The sequence below is a fragment of the Theobroma cacao genome, chromosome 9 (genome assembly GCF_053813885.1).
Source record: "Theobroma cacao isolate CCN51 chromosome 9, ASM5381388v1, whole genome shotgun sequence".
NCBI classification, from domain to species: Eukaryota; Viridiplantae; Streptophyta; class Magnoliopsida; order Malvales; family Malvaceae; genus Theobroma; species Theobroma cacao.
In genome coordinates this window covers 40,082,735-40,102,621 of record NC_142647.1, presented here as the reverse complement: position 1 = coordinate 40,102,621, position 19,887 = coordinate 40,082,735, and the positions used below count along the sequence as shown (strand labels likewise).

At 34.5% G+C, this 19,887-nt stretch overlaps 1 protein-coding gene across 1 annotated transcript; it reads left to right on the top strand.

Annotated features, from left to right (window-relative positions):
• The first annotated feature begins 229 nt into the window (after positions 1-229).
• On the top strand, positions 230-769 carry LOC148760962 (uncharacterized). Its single transcript, XM_088809714.1, has one exon. It carries the CDS (start codon positions 230-232, stop codon positions 767-769), a length of 540 nt encoding a protein of 179 aa, XP_088665840.1.
• Positions 770-19,887: the final 19,118 nt, after the last annotated feature.

The following is a 19,887-nucleotide window of genomic DNA, read 5'->3' as shown; positions in this document are numbered from 1 at the left end:
ACGTATTTTTTTTTCACCACATATCTATTTTTACTGTTTTGATAATTTACTTGTTCTCCGTGTTCTCTTAATGGCCTCAACTATTAAATACCCTTACCCATCAACATTGAATGTAGGGAATTTTGTTTTTATCCATCTCAACCAGACAAACTTTCTTTTATGGAAGACTCAAGTCTTAGGATTTGTTGAAACCCAAGACATGCTTGGTTTTCTTGATGGTAAATATACCATGCCTGACCAAACTGATCCAGAATATATGCTTTGGAAAAAATCAGATTCTCTCTTGCGAGGTTGGATAACAGGTACATTATCTGAAGAAATGCTTGGGTTGGTCGTTGGACTAGAAACATCACTAGATGTGTGGAATGCCTTAGTTGATGCTTTTGCTCAAGAATCAAAAGAAAGGGAGTTTTATCTTTTACAAACTCTACAAACTCATAAAAAGGATAATCTATCCATTCCTAACTATATCAGAAAATTCAAAGCAATCTGTGATAACTTGGCTGCTATTAGAAAACCAATAAGTGATCGAACCAAAGTGTTTCAATTACTCAAAGGTCTTGGTCATGGATATGAGTCATTTGTAACAACTATGATGAAGCCTCTAATACCATCATTTCGTGAAATTGTTCCCCTACTTCAAGGACATGAGACAATAAAATCTATCAACTCTCCTGATAGTTTTAGTTCTTTAAATCAAAATATGGCTGCTGTTAGCCAACGTTCTCCACATTCATCTAGTAGAAGGACTTTCAACAATAGATCTTGACAGCCACAAATTAGTTTCTCATATCAAGGTAGAGGTTTTCGACAATCTACTCATTCACATGTTAAGGATGGCATTCTAGGTGCAAAACCCTTAACGTCTACACCAACTTTCTCTGCCAAGCAAGACCAAGATACTCAAGCCTACTGTCAAATCTGCAACAAACCAAGGCATACTGCTCTTAATTGCTGACAACGTTTCAATCAACTTTATCAACCTGAAATCCCCTCACAAGCTCTAGCGGCCATCACTATATCAGATATTCAAGATGAAACCAAGCACCCAGACACTAGCGCCTCGTCTCATATGACTTCTAACATTGGTAAGCTAAATAATTTCAATTCATATCATGGACCTGACAAAATTATGGTAGGTAATGGACACATGTTAGACATTACTCACATAGGATCTGCATCACTTAAAACTGAAAAAAATAATTTACATTTAAATAATGTTCTTATTGTACCTCAAATTAAGAAAAATTTATTATCTGTTAGTCACTTAACCTTTGATTATCCTTATACTTGTACATTCTCATCTAATGGATTTGTGATAAAGGACAAGGAGAAAAAGCAGGTCATAGCAACAGGAAATAAAAGTGGAGGACTTTATGCCTTGCAACCAGATTACAGTTCAACAACAGCAGCATTGTTCTCTAATAGATTTCGAACTGCTTCAGCTAAAGTTTGGCATGCAAGGCTAGGACATCCTCAAATGATCGTTATTGATATGCTCAAACGTCAAAATTTAATCTCTAGTAAGACTAATTCTAGCAATAAAGAACATGTTTGTTCTAGTTGTCAAATGGCCAAAGCATGTAGGGTGCCATTTGCAAGTAGAAAGGATTTTAGTAAGAAACCTTTTTCTATCATTCATTGTGACTTGTGGGGAAAAGCACCAGTTGCTTCGTATCATCATTTTAATTATTATGTTATTTTTATTAATGAATGCACAAGGTTTACATGGTATTTTCCTTTAAAGAATAAATCTGACTTTTTTCAATGTTTTCTTGAGTTTCATAAATATGTTGAAAACCAATTTGAAAAAATGATCAAAGTGTTTCAATCTGATGGTGGGGGAGAACTTATAGATGCCAAGTTTAATGCCTATTTATCTAAGTTTAGCATTAAACACCAAATGTCTTGTCCTAATACATCACCACAAAATGGGATTGCAGAAAGAAAACATAGGAACATAACTGAATTAGGCTTAACTATGATGTTTCATGGAGGAATTCCCAAATACTTGTAAAATGAGGCTTTTGGAACTGCAGTTTGGTTGATTAATAGACATCCCTCCAGAATATTATAATGGAAAAGTCCTTTGAGCTTTTAGACAATAGAAAACCTGACTATTCATCCTTGAGTGTCTTTGGTTGTCGTTGCTTCCCTTATTTAAGACCCTACAACAAAACCAAACTTGACCCTCGCTCCTTACCATGTGTATTTGTTGGATACAGTGAAATATATAAAGGATATAAGTGTTATTATCCTTCAACAAAAAGAATGTATATATTTCGACATGTAGTTTTTTATGAAGAAACATATCCTTTTCAAGAACCTACCAAGTTATTCTCTAACAATTGGACTACTAACGAAGTTACTTCCTTTAGTGAGTGGTATACAGGTGCTACAAACTCCATCACAATGTCAGCAACAAAATCTCATTCTAGATCCCTACCAGTTGTTTATGAGCAAGACCAACAGACCAGTCTCGAAGAAAACACCATCGAACCTCCTTTTTCTATTCAAGATAGACACTTAAACCAGTCTCATCTTGAGTCCTCTCCAGATACAAACCCATTATCTAATTTTATACAATCTAACCAAAACATGCTAACCACAGGAGACCCTTTAAATCCACAACAACCCCTTTTTACCCATGATAGCCCTTTAGACCAACTTAACCATGAACTCCCTTCACTGTCCAGCTCTAACAAATCTCCCTCACCTACAACTCAGTCTCCGTCATGCTCTCAAACAAAATCACATACAATGACCACTAGTCTAAAAGTGGCATTGTCAAACTAAATCCCAAATATGCATTTTTAACATACACATTCCTAGCTCACATACCTCCTAAACCTAAAACACTTAAAACTACTCTTCAACATCCAGGATGGCTAGCTGCAATGCACGAAGAGATTGTAGCACTTCATGTTAATGAAACTTGGGAACTTGTTCCACGAAAATCTGATATGAATGTCATTAGAAGTAAATGGGTTTACAAGACAAAACTTAAGTTAGATGGCACTTTAGAAAGATTGAAGGCTCGATTGGTGGCAAAAGGATACTCCCAAGTACAGGGCTTAGATTTTTCAGAAACATTCTCTCTTGTCATTAAACCAGCTATTATTAGAGTTGTTTTCACTATTGCTCTAACACATAATTGGGATATCAGACAATTAGATGTAAAGAATGCCTTCCTCCATGGTACCTTCTCTAAAGTTGTCTATCTTGAGCAACCACCTGGATTTCAAGACACTAGTAGACCCAATCATGTTTGCAGACTAAAGAAGGCATTATATGGTTTCCGTCAAGCTCCACGTGCTTGGTTTGATCGTTTTAGCTTATTCTTTCTTTTAATTGGTTTTTCTTGTAGTACTGCAGATTCCTCACTCTTTATTAAACATAGCACACATGGCATCATCTATCTACTTGTATATGTTGATGACATTCTTCTCACAAGTAATGACAAAAACTCTTTGCATGATTTTATTCAAACATTAAATAAAGAATTTTTAATGAAAGATCTTGGATTCATTCATTACTTTCTTGGTATAGAAGTTCAAAAGTTTCCTCAAGGCCTTTTTGTCAATCAAACCAAATATGCTACTGATCTTCTAACCAAAGCCCAAATGCTTGATTGTAAACCAATCTCTACCCCACTGCCATCAAAACATCTCCCTCCCACCACTGACCTTTTTGAAGATCACCATCTCTATCGAAGCATTGTTGGTGGCTTACAATATTTAACGTTAACTAGACCATATATTACCTTTAGTGTTAATTATGTCTCTCAATTTATGCATTCACCCTCTAAATACCACTTTCAACTTGTTAAAAGAATTCTTAGATATGTTAAGGGCACTATGTCATTTGGTATTCGACTAATATCTCAAAATCCTTTAGTTCTTTGTCCTTATTCTGATGCAGATTGGTCAAGATGTCCTTCCACACGACAATCCACTACTGGCTTTTGTACTTTTCTTGGTGGTAATTACATTTCCTAGAGTTCTAAAAAGCAATCTACTATGGCTCGATCTAGTGCTGAAGTTGAATATAGAGCTTTAGCCTCGACGATAGCAAAACTCACCTGGTTATCCTATCTATTGCGTGATCTTGGTCTCTATATGGCTCACCCAACCTTACTTTTCTGTGACAACTTATCTGCCTTTCATCTCACTATTAATCTCGTGTTTCATGCTCAAACAAAACATATAGAGATTGACTATCATTTTGTTCTAGAAAAGGTGGCCTTAGGATCTCTTGAAACCAAGTTTATTCCTTCCAAGCTACAAGTAGCAGACATTCTTACTAAGGCATGACCTCGGGACACTTTTGAAGCATTCCGTGGCAAACTTGGACTATGGTCTCCATCCATGTCAAGTTTGAAGGGGAGTGTAGAACATCATCATCTCCTATAGATCAGCAACAAATCTCCCATAAACCAGCAACAAATTACTCACCAAACCAGCAGCAATTCAGCAATAAAAATGGCAGTAGATCAGCACCAAACCAGCAACAAACATGGCAACAAATCAACACTAAACCAACAGCAATTCAGCACCAGACATGGCAGCACCAAACCAGCAGCAATTCAGCACTAGACGTGGCAGCAAATTAGCACCAAACCAGTAGCAAATCAGCAACAAACATGGCAACAAATCAGCACCAAACTAGCAATAATTCAGCAATAAACATGGTAGCAGATCAACAGCAAATCAGTAGTAAATCAGCAACAGACATGGCAGCAGATCAGCAGCAAGAATAGCAGCATGTGTTACAATATTCTTGTAAAGAGACGTTGCACCAATTTTGTGTATAAATCATGTAATCTCTCCCCTATAATCTCTCCTTATTGTTAGACAAAGTTTCCTTATATAACATAGTTTGTAACCTATTTAAAGAAAGGAGAACCAACTAAGTTCTCAAGCAGAAAAATACAAAAAATTTATACATTTGTTTTCCTCTTCCCATCTTATCTACTATCTCTCTCAACTTTTTTCTCTCCCTCTCCTTTTTCTTAAAGTTTCTTCACTACATCCATAGGCACAACAACTAAAAAAGATTTAATTAATAAGGAAAAATAAGAGATTGCAAGATCAATCTCAAACTCACAACCCTTATCCTATTTACACCCAAATCATTGCTTATAGACTTAGGTGTTCACTAAACTTTCTCTCACTTAATGATATTCTTCAATCCTATATGAGTTTTTTGTTAGTGCTGAGAACAAGAGTCTTATCTTAATTTGAGTAGGATTTGATATCCTAATCTAGCTAGAATTAATGACTATCTCAACAAGGTATCATAGTCTAACTAGAATAAAGTATAATGGTTTAAGTAAAATTCAAGACTATCACAACAATTGTCCACCTTCGGCTTGAATTCATCAAGCTCCACTTTACGAACCAATTTTTATCGTTATTGCCAATGCTCCAAAGGGCCTCAAAAACTACGAACATTAAAAAAGTCCATGCAATGCTTGATCATTAATTATCCTAGAAATTGACTTAGTCATCATATTTACTAGATTTTCGATTGTAGCTACTTTTTTCAGTATAATCTCACCTCTAAAACCAATCTCTTGAATGAAATTACACTTGACTTGTATGTGTTTGGTTCTCTCATGAAACATTTGGTTTTTATTCAAATGTATGGTACTTTGACTATTACAAAACACAACCATCTATGCCTTTCCAAAACCAATATCACTAACCAAGCCTTGCAACCATAAAGCCTTTATCAATGTCTTAATCATAGCCATAAATTTAGCTTCAGTTGTAGACAAAGAAACCGTTGAATGGAGAACTATTTTCTAATTGATTGTAAACCCTAAAAGAGTGAATACGTATCCCATTTGAGATTTTCTATTATCTTGATCAACAACAAAATCTAAATCGGAGAATTGCTAACTACGTTACAACGTTTAGTGTTTGTACCTTCTTCATACACTATGCCAACTTCTATAGTGCCTTTTAAATATTGGAGGATTCACTTCATTACTTGTAAATGTCTTTTTTCTTGGTCTACCTATGAATATACGAATCACACTGATAACATGTAAGATATCTAACCTACTGCACACCATAACATACATAATGCTACCCACTACATTAACATAAGGAATACAAGTGAGGAACTCCTTCTCATCCTCTATTTATGATGATAAACCTGCTGAAAGTTTTAGGTGTAACCTCAATAAAGTAGTCATAAACTTGGCATCTTGCATCCCAAAATATTTAGTACTTTTTAAATGTACTTCTCTAAACCTTATGTACTTCTTTAAACCTTCAGAACTTTTTAAATGTACTTTTTAAACATAACCTAGACGCATGCCTATCTCTAATAATCTCCATATCTAATATATTTTTCGCAACACCTAAGTCTTTTATCTCAAACTCACCACTAAGTTGCTCTTTTAAGACATCAATGTTTAACAAACTTTCTCCATACTCGAAGCAATAAATATCTCAAGTTGTTGCATGTAGATTCGTTTTTCAAGCTCACTATGTAAGAACATTGTTTTGACACAAGTTGCTCCATCTCAAGGTCAAAATAGGTTATTATAGCAGACAACACTAGAATTGAACTATGCTTCATAATGGGAGAGAATACTTCATTATAGTCAATTCCCTCTCTCTATGTATAGCCCTTTGCCACAAGTCATACTTTGAACCTAGCACCTTAAACCACCACATCCCTTCATTTTTCTTGAAAACTCATTTGCATCCCATAATCTTCTAGTCTTTAGGTGGTTTCACAAGCTCCCATTTTTTATTCTAATGTACAAATTCAATCTCTTTATTTTATAACAACAAGCCACCGAGAAGACTTGCACATGTAATTGCCTCACAATAAGAGTAAGGTTGATTAATCTCTACTTCTTGAACCATTAATAAAACAAACATAGAAATCAAAATCACCACTAACACAAGTAACGAAATTATCATACTTTTGAGGTGTTCTTATATTCCTTCTAGGTTTGTCTATAACAATGCTTTATTGTTGTATATGAAATACTGATTTTTGTACCCTTTGTGGCATATTCTAGATTTCACTTCCATCCTACACTATCTTCGGAGCTTAAAATTCAAGCTCTGTTTACTTGCTAACTACTTGGTCTGATGCGATTACAATTCTAGACTTTATCCCATGAAGCAGTATAGATTCATCAAAGGTAACATCTTAACTCATAATGAACTTGGGAGACTTTGGATCAGTACACTAGAATTGATAACCTTTCACCCCAACTACATATCTTAAGAATGTGCATTTCTTTGCCCACGGCTCAAGTTTGCCATTAGTCACATTAGCATAAACAAAGCAACCAATTACTCTTAATATAAAGCAATAAGCAAGATTAACGAACTAAGCTTCCTCATGAGTCTCTAATTAAATTGTAGTTGATGGTGATTGATTAACCAAAAAATAAACCATGCTGGTAGCTTTTATCCAAAATGCTTTTGTTGTGGCATTCAAGTGACAATGTGATGTCTAAGAATTTTCTCATTCTTGCAAAATAGATCGAACTCATTTTTGTAAAATTTCAAACCATTGTTCATTCAAAGTCTCTGAATCCTCTTTTCAGTTTTCTGTTTAATCAATGTCTTGCATTGTAGAAAAGTGGTGAACACTTCACTCATAGCTTTATAAAATACGTCTACACTTTCCGTCAAAAATCATCAATGACGGTCAACATGTAAAATGATTTTTTTTTAATGCCATTAAAGGACCCTATAAATCTGGATGGATATAGTATATTGTATTCTTGGTCCAGTGAGTTGTAGTACTAAATTTCACTCGATGTTGTCTACCATAGGCATAATGCTCACAAAAATATAGCTTCCCACTCTTTTGTCTACATAATAAACCATGCTTACTCAGTTTTGTCATTCCTTTTGGAATTGTGGTAAGTATATTGAAGAATTAGGGCTTAGTTATTATCATCAATTTTAATATCAATATTCTTTTCATCAATAACAACTATGTTAATTCATCAATGTAGGTAATACAAGACGTACCTTTATGCATCTTGAGAGTATAAAATTGTTGCTACATATAAAGTAAATTCGTCAAAAACTTGGTATCCTAAGTTTAAGCCACATTACAATAGTAGATTTTTCATTTGTGACTTCTCTTAACACCTCATCAAATAGAGCTACTAGAATAACACTCTGTGCTTTCTCCATAAGATCGTCATTCTCACAATTGGATTAATTTGAGGGAAAATGATCTTTTCCATTTAACGCCTTCATGCAATGCATGCATTTTAACACACCACAAGCTGAAATCATTTGTTTATTAAACTTTTCAATCTTGTACTTGGCGGATGAAGTTGCCATCGCAAGATTCAAATTTACTTAAGACCTTGAAGCTATTTTACCAATTTATTGTAAAAAGAATGAAATAATCTGAAAAGAGCCACAGAAGATTTAACACAATCAATAGAATAAAGAAATAAAAAAATTGATACAAGAATATTTTATTAGGTTACTTGCACATTAAGTTAGGTTAGGTTAAAATATCTTTTAATTTACTTGTACTCCAAGGAAGTTTAGGTTAGGCTATATATTAGTTATTTTTATTTAGGAATTGTAATAATCCCATGTGGGAAAGTTAGAAGACTCTTTTCCTTAGGAATAGTTATATAAAGCCTTCTTAGGTTAATTGTAGACACATTAAAGTTGAGAATTAATAAAAAATAGTTTTGTTAATAAACAAGAGTATTTATTTTCTCTAGGCTGTTTTCAAAAGAGTAAGAGGTTCAAGTATCCTTGGTTTAACCAACCAAAGTGGGAGTTTGAACATTGTTTACCTTAGTGCGATTTTCTTTTTTTTTAACTTTGTCAAGATTGGTGTTCACCTTAGTATGGTTTCTAACCACGCCATGATTGGTGTCTTTTACAACGCCCTAGTGTCTTTGCAATGTTCCGACGTCAGTTTGGTATCAGAACAAGAGGATCAATGTTTGTTGTGTAGTTTGGGTTCTTGTCGCTGTTGGGTTTCGAATCGCCTTATTTGGGTAATTTTCTCTCTTTTATTATTTTATAGTTTTGTCATCATTTTTTTTTACACCACCACATTGCTATCACCATACAATAAAATGCCACCAAGATGCCAAAATCGTCAAAGAGATGTTCACAAATCAAGATTAAGGAATTATATTGCCAAGTTCAAGAATTACAAGAACAACTCGAAAAACATGATGTTACTCAAATCAACAACAATAGCTCTAGTGATAAAGAGGATAATGCCAATCTTTCCATCAAGAATCGTCTTCTGATGAAGAACCTATACATCGTCTAAGAATTACTACTAATAAAGATTTAAGAATCAAGGTAAACATTCCTAAGTTTGAAGGAAGGCATCACCTTAATGATTTTCTTGACTAGTTCTACATAGTGGAAAGAGTTTTCGAACTCAAAGATATTCCTAATGAAAAATGTGTGAAGCTTATTGCAATTAAATTAAAAAAAATGCCTCTATTTGGTGGGAAAATCTCAAACGACAATGAGAAAGAGAAGGTCGTAACAAGATTAGAACAGAGGATAAGATGCGTCGAGAACTCCAATGTAAGCTCTTTCATGAGCACTATTAACAAAAAATTTTTATTAAATTTCATAACTTGAGGCAGAAAACAATGTCGGTAGAGGAATATACACTGGAGTTTGAACAACTTCACATGAAGCGTGATGCCCATTAACCTAAAGAGCAAATTGTAACTTGTTATCTTTGAGGCCTCAATGTTGAAATTGTAGATGTTGTTCAACTACAACCATATTAGAACGTAAATGATGTTACCAGATTAGTTTTAAAGGTTGAGAAACAATGATCACCGAAAAGCTTAATAAGTGCATTTAGACAAAAAGATTCTGCTTCAAATCGTGGGAAACAAAGTTCAGTAACCATTCTACCTCTAAAGGTAAACTCTTCCAAAACTTCAAACAATAATGATAAAGAAACTACTTCTACTCGTGCTTCTAATGTCAACAAGAAGTGCTTCAAATGCCAAAGATTTGGGCATATTACTTTTGATTGTCCAAATCGAAGAAATATCTCCTTTGTAGAAAAAGAAGTTATGGATGAACCTATCATGGAAGAAGTAGAGGATGAGTGTCACAACCCAATTTCCCGGGCCATGACCGACGCATAAGCTCAATGAGCATAACTCACTACGCCCAAGCAAGCCATCCATTTACCTTTGCTTAACAAATTTATCATATCATGCATACACACACACACCTTTTCCCAAGTGTGAACATAGCCAAAACACAATGGCATTATCGATAATAATATACATGCACTATACCAGTCATGTATTTAGCAATTTACACTGCATACACATATTCACATTGTTAGATTGTATTCACAATACAAAAGGACCCATGACTTCCAGCGGACACATTTACAATAAAAGGGATTACTATCGAATGCCAGACACATACCCAGGAGATGCACTACGAGGACTCCTCGATCTAGGGTCCAACAGTCACCTGATCTGAAAACATAAATTTTTATAAAACGTGAGTACAATACTCACTGAGTGAACAAGAAGGGAACAAGCATACCATAAGGAATGTTTATCGAAATCATGATGCATTCATTTTCTCAAAACCATACAATTGTTTTAGCTCCTTTAAACCCCTCATATGAACCCCACATGAGTAAATCACTTTACAAAAATCCATGCTCAACTATGGTACCAAAGAAATGGAAAATATAGCAAAAACCCACAAGTTAGCAAAATGGACAGAAAGTTTCTCGCTATAGCGAACTTCATTCTCGCTGAAGCGAGAACCAGAACATCAACGAAAAAGTCTCCTGCTAAAATAACAATAGCAACATGTAACACATGTAAACTTCCAAATTTCAACAAAACAAATGCTTACATATTTGCATTTACAACCATATAACCATCATCAACATGCACACCATCCCATCATCATCATCATGTACACCATCCCATTATCATCATCTCATATGCAACAGCTTATGCGTATATAGCTGGGTCAGCAACGGCTTATGTGCACTCCCACTCACACATAGCCGGGTCAGCAAAAGCTTATATGCACTCCTACTCGCACATAGCCGGGTCAGCAACGGCTTATGTGCACTTTTACTCGCACATAACCGGGTCCAAATCAATATGCAAAGAAGCATCCAATGCATATCATGCATTTTATCATATTGTAATAACACATAAACCATTGTATAGCACATTTTCACAATATAAAATCATTTAACTAAAAGCTTGTTCCCAAGGTACATTTTCTAAGACAAGTTGGATAGAATCTTTCATATTCCCCAAAACAAGTTTGAAATGCAAGTCCACTCACCGGTATCAGGAGTAGACATACTCCTATTTTCAATCAGCGGGTACAATCCTTTACCTGTATCTAATGGCTCACCACCTAACCATAATCCATGACACATATTCCAATTAAATTGTGTATAACAGTCATAAGTTATTTCAGGCTCGACATATATATGATATGAAATGAAAAATGCATGGGTAGCTATCTAGACCCGATATTGGCCCAAGTCGATTTTTCATCTGATAAATTGGCCAATGCGTCCAATTTCAATCCAAATTAATCCATTTCTCCTCTAATACCTTAATTTACCACATACCATTTATATAAAGCCAAATTCAGCATTAGAACCCTCACAGTTCCTCATAGAAAAATTTGGTCATTTGGTGCACTAGCACCGAAAATTTTTCTACATAACCGTTTCACCTTAATTCATCATTTTCCAAGCCATTTTCCTTGAAATAAAAATAATCCCCCATTGATATTTAGCCCTCATGGTTCGACCAACAAGGAACCCTAGAGAAATTGAATATTTCTTTTGTGTTTTTGTTCATAACCATGCTTAACTATCCCTAAACACTAACATAGTCTAAAATCAAATTATTTCAACAACAATTCCTCTTCCATACCCATTTTTAAGAATTGAATTCATCATGATAACTCAATATTCAACCATGGAAATCAAGAACAAAAGCATGGGTAAGCTAGGTATCAAGGAGAATTAAAGAAATTCTAACTTACCGAGCTTGTTTCCTTGATTTCTTCACTTTTTCTTTGAATTTCTACCTAGGTTTTCTTGTTTTTCCCTTTGTTCTTCCTTTGTTCTTGTTGCTGGTTGCCTAGGCAGAATATGGTGAGAGAATTGGGGATTTAATAGGCTGATTTCTATAGAAAATAATAAAATAATTAAGCATGCCATGTGTCACATGCTTATTGGCCCAATTTTTTAACTTTTTGACTTTTTCTTCTTAATTTTCCACTACAAATATTCTAGTACTTAATCAATCCTACCACAATTAAAATCCCTTGGTCTTGACAACTGCTGGGGTTAAAAATTTACCAATTTGCCCTCGGGGCAAAAAAATTATGATTTTGCCCCTATACTCCGAAATGTACCGGAATCACATTATTTCTACTTTTCAACCTCAAATAACACTAATATTGATCAATATTAACCAAATGGGGTAAAAATTGTTTTACAAAAATTCTCGTTTAGTCCTCTAGTGGTAAAATTACTATTTTACCCTTGTGCTCTAAAAATATCGAGAATCACAATTTTTCACTGCTAAACATCATTTTATACTCCAATAATCATAATTATATCTCATATAATTTTTCTTGGTCAAATGTGATCAAATCTTGGCTAAAAATCTCCATTTTATCATCAAATGGTAAAATGATTGTTTTGTCCCTAATCGGTCAATTTTCCTGATGGACTTCAAACTGGACCTTGAACTTCGAATCACTATTCTAAGTCATTCTATGGGTTTGAAAATTTTCAAATTCCTCTTAGAATTTCTATTTGAACTAGTTCAAGGCTCGATTTAACTTAGTTGTACCACTCGATACAATACCGTTTTTTAATCGAGCTTGATAGGGTCTCACAATGAGCTAGAAATATTCAATGAAGATGAGGCAGAAGAAGTTGTTGCCAACCATGGAGAAGCTTTTGTTGTTCACCGTAACCTCAACACTGCTATGATGATTGAATATTAAAGTTGGATTCGCCATAACATTTTTTATGCAAGGTGCACATATCAAGGGAAGGTTTGCAATGTCGCTATTAATAGTGGAAGTTGCGAGAATGTTGTTACCAACTACATGATGAAAAAGTTGAAGCTTCCAACTAAAGTATATCCTCATCCTTACATGCTACAATGGCTAAGAAAAGAAAATGAAGTTAAGGTAATGAAGCATTGTTGTGTTCAATTCTCTATTAGAAAGAAGTATCAAAATGAAGTCTGTGTGATGTTGTCCCAATAGATGCATGCCACATATTGTTGGGACATCCATGGCAATATGATCATCAAGCTCACCATGATGGATACAAGAATACTTATTCCCTCATCATCGATGGAGTAAAAATTATGTTGACTCCACTAAAGCTAGAAGACAGCCTAAAGAGACAAAAGGAAAATAAAGCAAACAAAGATAGAACATGATGTATGTGCATTGATAGTCGTGCCGTGAACAAAATAATCATCAAGTATTGCTTTCCTATTCCTGGACTTGATGATTTGCTAGATCAATTACATGGTGCTATTAATTTCTCCAAGATCGATTTGCACAATGGTTATCACCAAATTCAAATGCTACTTGGAGATGAATGGAGAATTGCATCTAAAACTCATGATGGGTTATATGAATGGACAGTTATGACATTTGGCCTCTTTAATGCACCTAGTACCTTTATGCACTTAATGAACTAAGTATTCTGCCTTTCTATTGGGAAGTTTATTGTGGTTTATTTTGATGATATTTTGATGTATAGTAGAAGTCAGAATGAGCATTTTGAACATTTACAGCATATCTTTGAAGTACTTCAAGAGCAAAAGTTTTTGTTAACTTAAAGAAGTGCGAATTTATGACAAACAAAGTTATTTTCTTTGGATATGTTGTGTCAAGCGAAGGAATTAAAGTGGACTAAAACAAAGTTGATGCTATTATCAATTTGCTAGTTCTGAAGTCATTTCATGACGTTCGAAGCTTTTATGGATTGACTTCTTTTTGTCGACATTTCATCAAAAATTTCAGTTCCATTACTGTTCCACTTATTGAATGTCTTAAGCGATATAGTTTTATATAGAGAATCAAGGCACAACATAGTTTTGAGGAATTGAAAGAAAGGATTACTAAGGCTCCCATGCTTGCACTTCTGAATTTTGATTTGGTGTTTGAAGTTGATTGTGATGACTCTAATGTAGGTATTGGTGCTGTTCTATCTTAAGAAAGATGACCAATTGCCTTCGTTAGTGAGAAACTCAATGATTCAAAGTTGAAATACTCAACGTATAATAAAGAGTTTAATGACGTTATTCGAGCCCTGAACCATTGAAGCCATTATTTGTTGCCAAAGGAATTCATCTTGTATTTTGACCACTAAGCCCTCAAACATCTTAACTACTAATATAAATTTAATCATCAACATGCAGCTTGGAGTAAGTTTCTTCAAGCCTTGCTAATTTTCCTCAAGCACCAGTCAGATGTGCAAAACAAGGTAGTTGATGCCTTAAGTCATCGCCTTACTCTTCTTTTTATCTTGCAATTAAAGGTTATTGGTTTTAAAGTTGTGAAAAAATTGAAGTTATCAAAGATAACCAATTGTGCATACCTCAATGTTCTCTACGCAAATCATGTATTTGGGAAGCTCATAATGGAAGATTAGCTGGACATTTTGGGAGAGGCAAAACATTGGCTCTTATGAAGGAAAATTTTTATTGGCCCAATCTGGAATGAGATATCATCCAACATATTCAAAGGTGTAGTACTTACTTCACTGCCAAGCTTGAAAATCAAAACACTAGTACGTATAAGCTGTTACCCATTCCTGAAGTTCCTTGTGTATATGTGAGTATGGGTTTTATTTTAGGTTTGCCAAGAACTTAAAGGCAAAAGGACTTTGTAATGGCGTTCATCGATAAATTTTCCAAAATGGCTCATTTTGTGGCATGCCATAAAATAGATGATGCTTCTCATATAGCTGATTTATATTTCAAAGACCATGGAATTCCAAAAACCATCACTTTAAATCAAGATGTGAAGTTCATGAGTCATTTCTAGCAAACTCTTTATAGGAAAATGGGGACTCACTTGCAATTTAGTTCAGCAAGTCACCTTCAAACGGATGGTTAAACAGAAGTGATCAACAAAAGTTTGGGAAACTTATTAAAAAGCTTTATGGGCAAACATATTCGGGAATGGGAATTTGTGTTAGCGCAAACGAAATTCTCTTACAACAATTTTGTGAGCCAAACCACAAAAAAATGTCCATTCGAAGTTATGTATGGAAAATGCCCTCTTAGTCTTTTGAACCTTGCTGCATTACCAACTACTCGTGAATTTAGTGTTGATGCTGAAGAACATGCTAAGCAAATCAAAAAGCTCCATGAAGAAGTTCGAGAGTAGATTATTCATCAAACTGCCAAATACTAAAGGCAAGCCAACAAGCACAAAAAGCCAGTTAGTTTTAACAAAGGAGATTTTGTGTGGATTCACTTAAGGAAAAAACATTTTCCTAAGTCTCGTGCCAAATTATCTCTCCAAGCTTATGGACCATTTTGAGTCTTAGAACGTATTAATGAAAATGCTCACAAGATTGAACTTCCTAGAGATTATGAAGTTTCTTTTACCTTAACATAATTGATCCCTTTCCTTAATATGGAGAAGACAAAGAAGACATGGATCTTGAAAACGATTTCTCTCTAATCTGGGGAGAATGATATAAGAGTATTTTATTAGGTTATTTGCACATTAAGTTAAGTTAAGTTATGTTAAATTATCTTTAAATTTAGTTATACTGCAAGGAAGTTTAGGTTAGGCTATTTCTTATTTATTTTATTTAAGAATTGTAATAATACCACTGTGATTATGGTTTGGTATGTTTTGTTTGTTCAGTTTTTCTCTCTACCCAATTCTCTCTTTCATTTTGTTTGTTCATCTTATGGGGTGTCAATTAGTTTGAGCCTTTTCAAGCCATTTTGTATCAACCTACTTCCAATACACTCTCTAGGCAGCAGGTTCTCTCTTTCATAAAAATTTCTTCATTAATGAAATATATTCACTTGGTTGAGCCAAAAAAAAGACTTTTTTTTATGAATAGTTATATAAAGCCCTCTTGGGTTAATTATAAACATATTGAAGTAGAGAACTAATAAAAAAATATTTTCTTTAATAAGTACGACTGCTTATTTTCTTTAGGCTCTTGTCAAAAGAATAAGAGGTTCTAGTATATTTGGTTTGGCCAACCAAAGTGGGAATATGACCATTGTTCACCTTAATGGGGTTTTTTTAACCTTGTCAAGATTGGTATTCACCTAACCTCACCACAATTGGTGTCTTTTACAATGTCCTAGTATTTTCATAATGCTCCGAAGTCAAAAATCAAGCACACCCATAAGAACATAGAAATTTACGTGGTTCATATTTTTTTTTGTCAAGTCAGTAGTGAGTTTCATTAATAGACTTGAAGAATACAAGCAATTGGTTGATAGGTAGAGGCAAAGGCTCTTATCAAACCAATTTAACTACAATAAATTTAAGGTTGCCGACAATCAACCTAGATAACACCTCACTAGCAAAATCACAAACATTATAGCACATAGCAATATGGTTTTTCCTATAAACTAATAAAATCACAATCATTATAACACCTAACACAACATCATTATAACACTTAATATAGCAACATCCAAAGACATAAGATCACAAAACATCAAGGGACTTAAAGTCTCACATTATACTTAACAGCATAACAGTAGTATTGTTCCTTTAAACCTAACCAAAATTAAAGCCAAGCAATGAACAGAGTGCTACATGTCGCCCCTCATTTTGCAAATTGATTAGCACAATGGTTGCCTTCTCGGGAAACATGGTTGAATATTGCATGTCCTATAGCTTCACAAAGTAAGTCAATGTGCTGGAACAGTTTTTATCCTTTCCATGGCCTCGTGGAGTGGTTTGGAACCCATGAGATTGCAATCATGCAATCAGACTCCATGATAAGGTGTTGGCCAACCCATGGTGATCTATAAAATGATTCCAAGGTAATTTTAATAGCTCATACCTTAACCGTGATGGACTACGAGATACCATTTGGACCAAAAAAGATGGCAATGATGTTTCCTTTTGCTTTTATTAGAACTCCTCCAACTCCCGAGGGGTATGGCTGGCCACATGATGCCCCATTCGTGTTAAATTTTAGCGATTTTTCATTTGGAGGAGACCTATCCACATCTTGGCTTACCTTTTTAACTCTCGGTTTAGAGAATTTTGAGGCCAAAGTTGGAGTTATTCACCATTGTATCTCATCCACATTAGCTTTGTTGTCCAAGGCCTTTAACCGATGAAAAGTTCTAAGTTTCACTAGGAAAATCAGCTCCTTATGAGTCCATCTTTTTGTCTCAAAAATAGTTGCATTTTTAGCCCTCCAAAGTGTCCATAAAGTTGCTCCACATACCATATTCCAATCCTTTTTATAGTCAATGATCTCTCCACTGAAGTTACTTTGTTTAAGCAAAGAAGAGTTGGAGTTCAAAAGGCAAGTAATGATTTTCCACCATTTCAAAACCTCCCCCTAATTGCACCAGACCAATGGATAGTTAAGGAGGATATGATCACAATCATCTGATTCATTTTGAAACCATGGACATGAACACTCATGATTTAATAGTTGTAGACCTATAGATACAAGGAAGCTTTTAGTGGGAATATGTTCCATGAAGGCTAGCCAAAAAACACACTGCATTTTCGAAGGTTGTCTAATTTTCCATAAATAGTGAAGCTACTCATCCTCCTCATTCATAAGATAGTTAACAGTGGCTAAGGCGATTTTACTAATTGAAAAAAGTCCCTTGTCATTTTATTTCCAAATTAATCTGTTTTTGTGATTTTTAAGAATGGAGACACTGTCAAGCCCAGAGTAAAATTCGGTAAGTTCCTCTTTTTCCCAATCAAAGAGGTTCCTTCAAAAGTTAAGGGCCCATTTTTGATAACCTATGTCCACACACAAGTATCGAGAAATATTCATTAAGAAAAATCAAGAGATTACAAGATCAGTCTGAAACTCACAACCCTTATCCCACTTACACCCAAATCACTCCTTTAAGATCTAAGTGCTCGCTAAACTCTTTCTTGATTTAATGATATTCTTTAACCCCATATGACCTTTTTATAAAACCAAGTACAAGTGTCTTATCTTAGTTATCCTAATTTGATTAGGATTTTATATCCTAGTTTAGCTAGAATAAGAAACAATCTCAACAAGGTATCATAGTCTAACTAGAATTAAAATATAGTAGTCTAACTAGAACTCAAGGCTATCACAACAAACATGACTCTTTAACTATTAAAATTAAAAAAATTGGTGTTACCTCACATCGGTAAAATTGGGATTTGTTTTATTTTAATATTCAAGTCAAGACTTTCCTTCTATTGTTGGTACATTATAAGTTGGATGCTTAATACGATATAAAAGCTCATGTATTATTTTATTTTGTTCCTTATTGTTTTTTTTATTGGGTATGTCAGCCCATCGATTTAAGTTTCAGGTTTGTTAGTTTAGATGCTTCACCAAATTAAGTCAATGATGAAAAATAAAAGTAAGCATTTGTTAACCAGTTATATACCAAGGGGAGGGGAGTGGAGACCTCCCTAAATCCAGTCCCCCACTTCGTTTTGGGTCTACCTTTACTTTAAAATCTGCTGCAAAAAAAAAAAAAAAAAAAAAAAAACCTAAAATAAACACAGAAAGAGAAGAAAGGGAGAATGGAGATGGCTAAACTTTGTTACCACCACTTTACTAATTGGCTTTTGCAATTAAAATTCTAATAAATTGAAAGTCTTAATGGGGATAAAGTTAGTGCAAAACAAGATTTCATGTTTATGTCATGTTTTCTTATTGTAGCTTATTCTTGGGCATGTATATTCATCATCCTCTTCCAAAATAAACAACCCTAACCCTCCGTGACATTCATAATATAATACTAGTGCTTTTATATAAAATAAGAAGAAATGAAAGGAGGGTTCCCAAAATACATTTGCCTTTCTAAGTGGTTCATTTCGAGGAGACACGAGCACTTTCCCGGCGATTCCTCCCACCATCTCTTGGAAACTCTCAAAATTATTTCTCTGGATTCTCGTGAGCTCCTTTGCCCATAAATACCCTCGTTTCTTCACTATATGTACTTGAATGCCCCTTTTTCTTACTGTCAGCTCCATCCCCCCATCCTAAGTTTTCTACATTGCATATATGGATTAAGGATTTGTAGTTCTTGCACACCAATTCAAGCATAGATTTCAGTTTCGCCTTAGCTAGCCATTCAACTTTACTAGAATCGGTGGTGTATTTCGGTGTACTTGCAATCCATGGAAGTGCGGATACTGTTTATGTTTTTTGGAGGTCACAAACGCAATGCATTCGAATAGCGTGTAAATTTCAACAAAGCCAATGCAAACCTGAAAAAAACTTAAATCGTCACTAAGGTTGTTTGAAGATTAGCATGGCGATTGAAACTTACGCATGTAAAGCTAAAAACCTAGTTTTCATCTTTATTAATTAATTAATTAATTAGTTATCAATGCTTGAATAATATGAGACAATATTGCCTCTTAATCATGTTTATGATGCTGATATATCAACATGTTAATTCTACCATGCCTGTTTTCTATTCCTTCCCTTAGAAACTTTTATTTTGCCGAAGAATTAAGTGCCATAGCAAATTGATAGAAATGAGAAACTTTACTGTGAGCTGAATAACAATTAGTTCAACTAGTCACGCCTCGACCTCTAAGATGGGAGGTTTCTGCAAGTCTAGCTAACAGAGATCTTGCAACGACTATCTTTTAACCCGGCCCCCAAAAGAACCCC

Coding starts and splice junctions, on each gene's coding strand:
- LOC148760962 (XM_088809714.1), top strand. CDS start 230: ATGCCTGACCAAACTGATCCAGAATATATGCTTTGGAAAAAATCAGAT.